This window comes from Eupeodes corollae, chromosome 1 (assembly GCF_945859685.1).
Source record: "Eupeodes corollae chromosome 1, idEupCoro1.1, whole genome shotgun sequence".
NCBI lineage: Eukaryota > Metazoa > Arthropoda > Insecta > Diptera > Syrphidae > Eupeodes > Eupeodes corollae.
Window position 1 is genome coordinate 218,667,155 of NC_079147.1, and position 12,425 is coordinate 218,679,579.

Sequence of the window (12,425 nt, forward strand, 5' to 3'; positions counted from 1 at the left end):
CACCATTATTAAATTAAACTTAACGCTTGTGAATTTAATAATGTTAAATGTTTCCCTAAAAATTAGTACAATAGATTTTGCGAGAGTTACTTGCGGGTGGAATATTTTGGTTTTACATTTAATTCAAATTAGATAAATTACGGTCTTTAACCCATCGTACAACATAAGGATATGAAGATCTTTGGATCAATCAAAAACCAATACAAACCATACACTTGGAATGCTTTGTGTTTTTGGAATAAGTTCAAACATGCTAGAAAAACTAAAATATACTGCAAAATAAAATACAGTGTCCCAAAGTTAGTACAAATTTCGGGTCATTTGAAAAATATGAGCGTAACACTACGTTGTCGTGCGTCACTTTCCGACGCTCGTTTTCACTGAAACCCCTTATGATATCGATTTAAAAAGATAATTTTGCAGAACTTCAGAGCGTAAATAATTTTATAGGGCAAATCTTCTTTCGCACTCGTACAGCTCCAAGTTGGAGGGTGACCCAGCCATCTATGTCGTTGGACTTTTACCCTTCTGACTAAGTCTACGTCGCTGTACAGCCCATACAGCTCATCTTTCCATCTTCTACTCCACTCCCCTTCGATGCATACAGGCCCGTAGATCACACGAAGAACTTTTCTCTCGAACCGTCCAAGGTGCTTTCATTCGCTCTTGTTATAGTCCAAGCTTCTGCACCGCATAGATGGACGGGGATGATAAGGTTCTTATATAGTGACACTTTGGTCCCTCGAGAGAGGACTTTACCACTCAATTGCTTTCTAAGCCCAAAGAAACAGCGGTTAGCAAGAGTTATTCTGCGTTTGATCTCAGCGGTGTTGTTTTCTGCGTTTACAGCGGAGCCTAGGTAGACGAAGTCCTTGACTACCTCAAAGTTACGTTTGTCGATGGTGACGTTTTGACCAAGACGTCGGTGTTGTATGTCCTTTCTTGACGACAGCATGTACTTTGTTTTGCCCTGATTAACCGTTAAACCCATTTTTGCCGCCTCTGCCTCAATACTCACAAAAGCCCCATCGACATCACGCTGAGTTCTTCCGATTATGTCAATGCCATCAGCATATGCTAGTAATTGAACAGACTTTTTAAAGATAGGACCTCTAGTGTTGACGTTTGAGTTTTGCACTATTCTTTCAAGCAGGATGTACTTCGGACTGTACTTCGGCCGGGATTTTTGGCTTTCGTCGTCTATGTTGAATGGATCATCCTGCCTGACAGCGGAATTCAGTTCGTCATCGCCGTTATGCAGTCTGCAGAAGTGGTCCTTCCATATCCTCAGCATTGACTGCGGTTCCACTATGATGTTTCCACTTTCGTCTTTGCAGCCTACGGTTCCAGTTTTATGTACCTGTGAATTTCGTTTCAACTGTTCATAAAACTTTCGAACTTTATTCCAGATTTTAAACCTCTCAACATCTTCGACCGCACGCTTCTCATGCCTTCTCTTTTTCCTTCTGAGAAGTCGGTGTTCCTCTCGCCTCTTCTGCTCATAGAGCTCATGAGCAGCTCTCGCCCTTGTATGCAGCACCGCTTCGCGTGCCTGTTGTTTGGCTGCATTTGCCTGCCGACATTTCTAATCAAACCAGGGGTTCCTTGTTAGTGGCTGTTTGAAACCTAACACATCAGAGGCGGCTTTTCTGATTGCATCTTGGCAATGCTGCCACTGGTTTCCGATACATGTATTGGCGGCAGAGAACTTCTAGAGAGGTTACTTGTACCTCGGTCAGAAAAGGATTTGGCGATCTCTGGCGATTGTAGCCGTTCGACATTGTACCTTCTCCCAGCACCTCCCTATTTTGCCTTGGGTCTGGAAATCCGAAGTGCTACCTTGGCTACAACGAGGTAGTGGTCCGAGTCGATGTTAGCTCCTCGGAAAGTTCGGACATCCCTGATGCTGGAAGCGTGTCTCGCAATATAGTCAACCTATTTGACGGTAGATTGATCTGGAGAAGTCCAAGTTCCTTTGTGGATGTTGAGGTGTGGAAAACGCGTACTGGCTACCATGACGTTTCGCGCAGAATCTATGAGCTGTTGTCGGAAGTGTTGTCGTGCAGGCTGTTCTTCCCGATTATTCCACCAAAGATGTCTTCCCTTCATAGCTTGACATTCAAATCGCCCAGAACAATTTTAATATCGTAGCTAGGACACTGCTCATATGTTTGATGTTGTCGTCTTTCTCTTCTGTGCCGAAATAAGCCTTGATGCGTGTGGTAATGAGGCGCTTATTGATGTACCTATAGCTCAAGACTTCTTGCCTAAGTCTGCCTCCAATGACAAAGCCGCATCCAAATTAGCGCTTTTGGTTTTCGTGGTAGCAGTCACCATAGTAAATATCGCAGTTTTTCATCCTGTTTTTGCCCGGCCCATCAGATCGTATTTCCTGGATGGCGGTGATGTCTGCTTTATAGCAGTCTAGTCTAATTCGTTTGCGTAAGTTGTCAACAGTAAATCCATCCGTATCCGAGGCTTGTTGGTGCTTTGCAACTATGAGGCTTTTACGTGGCCAGGAAGTCACCCATACGGCACAACCCCCAACCTGGAAGGCCAGATCCTAAGTATTACTTCAACTCCTTATAGGCCTGGGCTCCGAATAAGTCGAAGAAGCCCTAAAAGGTGTTCACTAATTAGTTCAACCTCACTGGAACTGTGGACGCCACCGTTGATTCCATCTTGGGAATGCCTCAGCTGGCGTCTGGATAAGGAGAGGTGCCTAAGTGGAAACACCTCTACCCCCCCTCTCACGTTTGCTGCCCCCAACAACTTTCCACTGGGGTTGGAACCCATTCTCGAGTTAAGGTACTAGGCACCCGATGTTCACCACGGGGAGGTGAGATTAATTAATTATATGTGCTTTAAATTATCGTAGCCCAAGTCTGGATAGCAATTCGACTTCTAACGAATTCGATGCACTGTCCGACTCTACCCAGAGAATTGTATCCCATTTTCCGCACAGTGAGATCGTTGTTACGGGCTATTTCAATTTACACAATTCTTCGTGGCTGCGCTATTCTGGTCAGACAACATCCGAAGGAAGGAAAGAAATTTTATCCCGAATAGGGTAAGATCTATTATAAATCCAACCCTACTGAGGAAAAACGAAATAATTTTAAACAAGCTAGAAAGACTTTAAACGGACATATTCGACGCATTTAATTTTTGTATGACCAGAAATTACGGCAAAAAATACTACAAAGTCCCAAAGGTAGTAAAAATTTCTGGTCATTTGAACAAAATGTGCGCAACACTACGTCATCTTCAATTCATACGCTCGTTTCCAATGACACCTTGCCAATTTGCTCGCAGCACAGTTTGCTGTTTATTCGGTGCTGCCAATAAGTGACATGGCTCCTCCTGTACTTGAAAGCGTAAACTATTCCATGGTACGAATTTTCTTTCGCACCCGTACAGTTGATAGAGTAGTAAAAGATCTTGACATTTACAAATCCACTGGCCCGAATAGTATCACCGCTATTGTTCTGAAGAGGTGTTCTCCAACGCTGGCAAAACAACGCATTTCCATCTGTCCTATTCTATTGGTCTTTTTCCGAGTGGATGGAAAACTCCATTAGGCCAGCCTGTCCCTAAAGAAGGCAAATCCTCCTCCCCCTTCTAACTATCGTCCAATTGCACTTACGTCACTTCTTTCCAAGGTCATGGAAACGCGGATCAATTTTCAGCTTAAGAAATATCTTGAAAATCGAAAGTTTCTTAATGGCCGGCAGTACAGCTTTCGCAGGAATAGGTCGATTTGTAATCTCATGATTTATCTCTCACCGAATAGTGCAACAAATCTTTACATCATTTTGGAGAAAGTAAAATTATTGCACTTGCTATTTCAAATGCATTTGATAGTTAGGCACCAAGCTCTCTTATGGAAAATAACTTATGGAGTTTACCAGGGCTCGTTTTGACTTCGAATCTCTTGTTTATATATAATCGATTTCTTGCCTAACATTCCTAATCCATTAAACTGTTTCGCTATTCATATTCGTTTCTATTTTCTTAGGATGTGGAAATTCAACCACAGCTTATGATAAGTTCATTCTGATCTTGAGAGCACTTTCCAATGGGAAATTATTAAACATGTAGAATTTACTGTGTTATTATTACAAGTGGTATTATTAACCCCTTAAATTATCAAACAAAAAAATGACTTACTATAGGTAGGTAGAAATGGCGATCTCAAGGCAACCTAGCCTGAGATCCAATTAGCGCTGTAGGGCGCCATTTTGATACTTGACTTCCTATACTATCTCCAATAAATATGTGCAGTACATGCCTTATGGAAACTCTTTCCACCGCACAATGGTGCCTGCACACAAAACTATCTCAAAACTATTTGAATTCATAGCAAACCATTTATAATCTGATAAAAGATAGGACCAATTTAATTCAAGACGGAAAAAGGACAAATCAAAGCATATAAGGACACTGGCTTATCTATTGCCAAAATAGCTAAAAAAGGCGAGAGGAGCCGACACATGATATCCCAATTTTTAAGTTATGAGCTTAAATATGGGGAAAGCATGAAAGGCCGCACACACAGTGTGCTTACTAATGCGGAAAGGCGACTTATATTAAGAAAAGCGTCAAATTCTCACGACTCTTTGGCAAAAATCAGGGAAAAATGTGGTGTTAAAGCAAGTCAAACATAAAAAGACTTAAAATCAAGAAGAAGCCACCCCTAAACCCAGTTCGAAAAAAAGCAACGCCTAAGTTTTTTGCCGTGCACATGTTACCTTGACTTCTGAGTGGTATCGAGTAGTCTTCTCAGTCGAAAAAAAATTAATTTGGAAGGTCCCGATGGATATATGTAGCTACTATTTCCATGACCTCCGCAAAGAAACCCATTATCTGGACCGGCTGCATAGCAGAGTTGGAGGTGTAAGGGTTTGGAGAGCTATTTCCTATTATGGCACCTGCGAACAATGAATGCGTTGTCTTACAATGCTATATTGAAAGAGGCCTTTCCATACTCTCAAACCCTTTTGGACCTCTGCCCTAGATTTATCAACATGATAATGCGCCAATACACACAGCCCGGATAGTTAAATCGTATATACCGAACCAAAATTGGGAGCTATTAAGCTGGCCGCCCTACTCACCGGACTTGAATATCATAGAAAATGTTTGGGGATGGTTGGCACGTCAAGTATACGGAACAGGAAAACAATATTCAACTATATCCGAACTAACCCAAGCCATCGAATTGGCTTGGAGCTCGATTTCGGTAAATTATTTGGACAGTTTGTATGCATCCCTTCCAAACAGGATGTGTAAAGTTTTGGAGTAAAAAGGTGGCTCAATACACTATTAAAACATTTTTGCTTGTTAAATAAAATACTCCCAGTACCTCCAATTAAAGTAACGTTCGTAATAAAAAGAACAGTAATACTCTAAAATGGGTTTTTATTAAAGAGTCATATTCAAGTGGTGCGAAATTTGGACCTCGCAGTTTGCCTGTTTTTGATTAATAATTTTTTATTAATACTTAAAATTTTCAGGTGAAATAAAAACAATTAACTGAACTTAAAATTTTAAAAAAAAATAGGTCTCTAGCATGTTTGGCTTGGGAAATATGGACGATAGAAAAAAACCTAAGGGGTGTCCTATTCATGTGGCGAGGAGTGTATAAAACACTAAATTAGAAAATCTTGACGATTTCATTAGTTTCACACTTAACGCTTTGATTTCCGGAAATATCAGAACCCAGATGATTTATAATTAAAGTTAGTTAAGATTATTTATTTGGGTGCGCGAATACACAACACATGAATTGTTTATACAAAATATCAAACGCTTTCTATGCCTTTCTTTGAAGTTCTTTTTAGATCATACACGATGAACCTGTTATTCGATCTAAAATCTGAAAATCTTAAAGAAACACTCTCTTATCTTTTCTATGAATGTATGACAAGGTACGATGGTGATTTTCAGAGTGACAATGAATCGGCCATTTTTCCAACTCCATGTAAGTTTAAAAACAACTTCACTTATTCGTATATAATGTTTATGTAATATTTGATTTCAGTCTTCCTTGCAAGTAGTGCAGGATCTGCTTATAATGAATCTTATACATTATTCGAAGGAACTTCTGAAAACTTTACTTCAAATGATTATAATCAAACTTTCTGTCCACTTACATTCGATGGGTATCTTTGTTGGCCACCAACATTGGCAGGGACTGTACAATCCCTAAACTGTCCTGACTTTGTGGAAGGCTTCAATACAAATTTCTTGGCGCACAAAACGTATGGCAAATAAAATATTTGAAAATTTATAATCCAAATTTCAAATTTCAGCTGTCTTGAAAATGGCAGTTGGTATCATCATCCCGATAGTGGTCAGGAGTGGTCTAACTATACAAACTGCATAGATTATGATGACCTTAAGGTGAAATATTTTAAGAGTTTCATATTTAAAGCCACTCAGTTAACAGCTTGCTTTAACCCACAGTTCCGATCATTTGTTAATGAACTATATGTCAAGGGATATGGAGTCTCTTTGCTTGCGTTAGTTTTTTCTTTAATGATATTCTTAGGATTCAGGTGAGTATAAGATTATTTGTATAAAAATTTAACTAATTTATTCTTATCATCATTTCAAATTAAATTTAAAGATCATTGCGTTGCACAAGAATACGTATCCATGTCCATTTATTTACGTCTCTAGCTTTAACATGCATCGCTTGGATTGTTTGGTACAAAATGGTTGTAGAAAGACCTCAAGACATTCGTGATAACCCAGTAAGTAATGTTGGAAACATATAGTTGGACATAGTTACATATATATCTAATCAAAGATATACTATTTAAGGAATGGTGTATTGGACTTCATTTGGTTGTGCATTACTGTATGCTGGTTAACTACTTTTGGATGTTCTGTGAAGGACTGCACTTGCATCTGGTGTTGGTTGTGGTAATTAAAATTACAAATTTAAACAAAAATATTGACAAAGAATATTAAAACAAAATAAATTATTTTAATTATAGGTTTTTGTAAAAGATACTGTTGTAATGCGATGGTTTATTTTGTTCGGATGGCTATCACCTCTGGTTTTTCTTGCTGGTTATGCAGCAGTGCGATTCTATCATCCTACAGATTCAGCACATCAGTAAGTGTTTTCATTTGCTATAGTTGCTTATTTATTTAAATTGTTGTTGTTAAAAATATCGACTTGATCACTTAATTTAAAAGATAGGTATAATAGGAAATCGCTTTGTATACAGGCATTGACATTAAAATATACACAGAGATAGTTGCTAAAAGTAGTTTTAACCGTTATCAACAAAAAGTTTGACTTTCTTATGCAAAATAACATGGAGATGAACCGTTCCTTAGTTAAGACTGTGTTTTGGTGGATATTAAAATAGAAACACATTGGAACACAAACCTTAATATTTAACTAGTATCTACAATATTAGTTTTTAATATTTTTTTTTTATTTTTATAAAACAATAAGTTCACTTTAGGAAGTAAATTCAAATTGTTTTAAAAATATTCTAAGAAAAAAATAGGTGTCGCGGTAAGCATTGTTCCCTAGAAGAGAAAGGGAAATAGCCAGAATAATGAGCAGATATCTCAAGTTGATTACAAAAGCAATTTGACCGCTCAGAGCCAAAAAACAGACGCCTCAAAAAAAGACCCTTACAAGTCTTTAAGTAAAATAGATAGTAGAAGACTTGTTAAAGTATTGCTCAGAAGGATCGCTAGAATGGTGCCCTTGCAAAGGAAAACAAAATATAACAACGCAGTTTAAATTTGCCCACGATAATTTTGATTGGAATGAGCCAGAAGGAGGAAAAAAGTGCAGGAATGTTTTGTGGGTGGACGAAACAAAAATAAATTAGTTCGGAAGTGATGGCAGACAAACCGTTAGAAGGCTTAATTTGAAAGAACTGAATCCCAAATACATCCAGAATACGGCAGCATCATACTTTGGGGTTAATTTTCTTGGTATGACGTTGGATCAATACAATTTGATTTAGGGTAAAATGGATCAAAATATGAAGGTGAATATCATAAACGATACGATGCTGCCTTATACGGACAAGAACCTGCCTCTCAAATGTGTTCTACAGCAGAACAACGGCCCTTAGCACACATCCAAATCTGCGCAGAAGCATTTTAAGGACCAACAAATCAGCGTATTGAAATGCCCATCCTAATTGCCTGACTTAAATCCCATAGAAAATTTTGGGGGAGATTTAAAATGTGCGGTTGGGAAACATTTAACAAAAAACTAAACCGCACTGTGGAGGATGGTTTAACAGGAGTGGTACAATATTTCAATTGACAGATGCCACCGATTATTTGACTCGATACCCAACATATGTAACACTGTTATTAAAGCTAAGGGCCAGGCTACCAGATATTAAAAATAATTTTTAGATCCAGAATAGCTTTGCATTTAATTTAATTCTTTTAAATATTTGTATCTATTTAAATGTCCACGAAATTTGTTCCTTTTTTTACAATTATGAATTTAAATTATAAGTAATTTTAGTTTGAAAGAGAAAAAATAAGAAAATGAAGACCAAACTTGAAAAAAAAAATATTTTTAAGTCAATACAAAATTGAATTTTTAAAACTCTGTTTAGTGTTTCTATTTTAATATCCATATCTGTATATAGCTCTTAAAAAATTAAATTAAATTAAACATTATCATTATTATTATACATATATTAATACATATATAAAGAAAAAGTAGTGAACATATCAATACTCTTGACTACGCTTTAGCTATTTGTGTTTTTTCCTCTAATGTACAAAAATATATATCATCAAGTTGCATAGAAAAGTATAGGTACGTTTACTACAAGCTCTATTGAAACATCACCGCTTAAGCAGGCCTCCCTACAATTGAAATAGATTTTCTGAAATAGCACTTAAGCTCGATGTCAAGTTATCTTTTCAAACTGGCTTGATAATTGACAAATATGTAGCATTAGCGTTGAATAACAAACGACAGAGAAAAATTTCTTGATCTAAACTAATGTTTAATGTTTTAAACAGTTTGGAAATACTACCTACAATTGAAATTTCCAATTGATAGTGTGTGAAACGATTCACACACTATCTTCACCACCTTGGAACCCAAACAAATCCTACATCTTGCTACAGAAAACACCAGCAACTTTAATTATAAAGTCCTTTTATGGAACTTGCCACGACCTTACCGCAAAAGGATTGTGCCAACGGACACACGGGTCAGAAACTGCTGATAGTAGGTACATTTTTTGTAGTTACATCGCATGATGGATCAATAATAGTTCAAGGAATCCCTCCAAACCTCGCCTTAGTGTCCACTAATGAAGCCCAAGCCATCTTAAAGTCGAGGCAAATGGACAATCTATTCCGACAGTTTTCTGTTTAAAATCTATACTTAAAAATAAAAATACTAATTAAAACACCCTTTAAAATCAAGCTAGTGCAAACTCGGCTCATAATTCTCGAACATTTTTGATTAAATAATACACAAGAAGGGACCTAAGCAACTTCATAATAGGAAAAATCTGCACTAATGGTCAAATTATATACACCTTTTCCAAGCAATAAACCCCACCAGAATTTGTTCAGCTCCTCCAGTAAGTCTAATTTCAACAGAACAAACTTTATTCTTGTGTGTCTCGGGCACACCCAAATGACCTTAAGATACCGTCAGTATGTCCAAAATGCAACAATATAATCACTGTTGATGCTTTCTTTCGGAAAATCTTCTTCATGACCGGAACTTTTTTAAAACCCAAACAAAAACATAATCGATACAAATAAATAACTCAAGTATCCACTTAAATACAACAATTAAAAAATTGTTAATAATAGATTTAAATGTAATACTAATTTTTATAAATAATTATATAAAAAACATCTTGTTTTTACTTTTCAAGCTGTTGGATGTCGGAAAGTGAAAGCATGTGGATTTTAACAATTCCAGTCTGTCTATCACTTATGTCTTCGTTTGGTATGAACGAAAATGTGTATGGTTTATAAGCAAAATTATTTCCTTCTGTGTTTTCAGTGTTCCTTATTAATGTACTAAGAGTGATTGTTAGAAAACTTCATCCAAAATCAGCTCAACCGGCTCCGTTGGCCATTCGGAAAGCTGCTCGGGCCACTGTTATATTGGTATGAAATAAATTAATCACACATTTTTAAATGACTTTACTTGAATTTCTCATCTTCAATAGATTCCTCTTTTTGGACTTCAACATTTTCTAATCCCATATCGTCCAGATAGTGGCACAACTCTTGAACGTTTTTATCAACTAATGTCTGTCGTACTTGTAAGCCTCCAGGGGTTTGTCGTTTCGTGTTTATTTTGTTTTGCCAATCATGATGTTGCTTTTGCAACCAGAAGTTTTTTGAATAGATGGTTCCCGAATCTAGTTTCACCCCCACCACCAGGAAGCAATACAGGTCAAATGGCTACAACAACTCCCAGCAGAGAACTGGGAGTTTGAGGAACTATTATTCATCTATATTTTGTATTGTGATTTTATTTATTGATTATCGTGATAATACAATATTTTAGGCATAAAATAGTACTCTGATGTAATATATACGCATTGCATAAACATTTTCATAAGGATGTAATACATAAGTCCTCCCTGAAATATTATAGAATATAAATTTTACGCCTCTAATTCGAATCAGCACGGCAAATCAAAATTTTTTCGAGTTAGAGAAGATAAAATTAAAGTTGACCGAGTTGAAGGCCTTGAAAAATTAAATAAGACTAACTTTTGTTTTCCAAATAAAATGAAAAAAAAACATACAAATCTCTTGTTCTTAATTAAATTAATTCGAAAGACAACTAAAAACCAATCAGCACAAATGTCATACTCTGGTTAACTATATAAATTCTTATTTCTCAAGAACTTTTTTAATTTTAGAGTTTTGACTTGGGAATAAAATGTTGTTAATGTAATCAATTTTTCTAAATCAGAACCAACGAAGAAAACTACTCTTAAGGAAACAAATACCCTTGAAAAAGGATGGACAGTAAAATATGTGACCTAGTCTTCCTAGAAACGAGGCCTATGAAAATGATAGGTACTATTGAGTGCATTGACGATTATCATCTATTTACGCCAAATATCATTTATCAAAAATAAATAAAAACGCTTTCAAATAAACAAAAATTATATTTTATGATTTTACATAAATGGTCCGGAGATTTCAAGGGAGGCTTTGAAATAGCAAGTGAGATATGGAGATTTTAAAGGAGGTCTGGAAATATAAAGAGAGGTCTGAAGATTTCAAATGTTGTCTGGATATATAAAGGTAGGTCTGAAAATATCAAGGGAGATCGTCAAATATAAAGGGAGGTCTGGAAATAACAAGACAGGTATTGACATATCAAGGGAGGTTTTCAAATATTAAAATATCAAGACAAGTTTTGAAATATTAAAATAAACAAGTCTTGAAAGGGAGGTTTGGAATTATCAAGGAAAGTACTCAAATATAAAGGGAGGCCATTATATAGCAAGGGAAATCTGGAGAATTTAAGGCAGGGCTGGAGATTTCAAGGGAGGTTTTGAAATATTAAAAGAGGTGCTGAAATAACAAGGGAGGTCTGTAAATATAAAGGGAGGTCTGGAGGTTTCAAGGAAGTCTGTAAATATCAGGGAAGGTCGTCAAATAAAAAACGAGGGCTGGAGCTTTAATATAAAGGGAGGTCCTGAGGTTCCAAATAGAGGTCTGGAGATTTTGAGGGAGCTCTGCAGATCTCAAGGGAGGTTTTGAAATATTAAAGGAGGCCTTGAAACATCAAGGGGTCTATAGATTTCAAGGGAGGTCTGTAAACATCAAGGAAGGTTTTAAAATATTACGGGAGGTCAGGAAATATAAAGAAGGTCCTCAAATATAAAGAGAGGTCTTGAGAAGGAGATCTTAAGGGAGGCTTTTAAATATAAAGAAAGGTCCGGAAATTTTAAAGGAGGTCTGCAGATTTCAGGGGTAGGTTTGAAATATTAAAGGAGGTCTTGAAACATCAAGGGGGTCTAGAGATTTCAAGGGAGGTTTTGGAATATTAACGGAGGTCATGAAATATCAAGGGAGGTCTGGTAATACCAAGACAGGTATTGACATATTAATGGAGGTTTTCAAGTATTAAAATATACAGGTCTTAAAATATCAAGGGAGCTTTGGAAATATTAAAATAGACAGGTCTTGAAATATAAAGGTTGGTTTGGAAATATCAAGGGAAGTCCTCAAATATAAAGGGATGTCTGGAGATTTCAAAGGAGTTTTTGAATATTAAGGGAGGCCTTATATACCAAGGGAAATCTGGAGATTTTAAGGGAGGTCCTGAAATTTCAAAGGGAGGACTGGAGATTTTAAGGGAGGTCTGCAGATTTCAAGGGAGATTTTGAAATATTAAAGGAGGTCTTGAAACATCAAGGGGTCTA

General features: G+C 36.7%; 1 protein-coding gene across 1 annotated transcript; it reads left to right on the forward strand.

Annotated features, from left to right (window-relative positions):
• Nucleotides 1-5,839: 5,839 nt before the first annotated feature.
• On the forward strand, nucleotides 5,840-10,814 carry LOC129948743 (calcitonin gene-related peptide type 1 receptor). The gene is made up of 10 exons (XM_056059766.1): nucleotides 5,840-5,983; nucleotides 6,044-6,263; nucleotides 6,315-6,405; nucleotides 6,469-6,560; nucleotides 6,632-6,758; nucleotides 6,829-6,930; nucleotides 7,005-7,126; nucleotides 9,903-9,976; nucleotides 10,034-10,140; nucleotides 10,203-10,814. The coding sequence occupies exons 1-10, from the start codon at nucleotides 5,854-5,856 to the stop codon at nucleotides 10,473-10,475; spliced, it is 1,338 nt and encodes a 445-aa protein (XP_055915741.1). The 5' UTR covers nucleotides 5,840-5,853; the 3' UTR covers nucleotides 10,476-10,814.
• The last annotated feature ends 1,611 nt before the right edge of the window (nucleotides 10,815-12,425 follow it).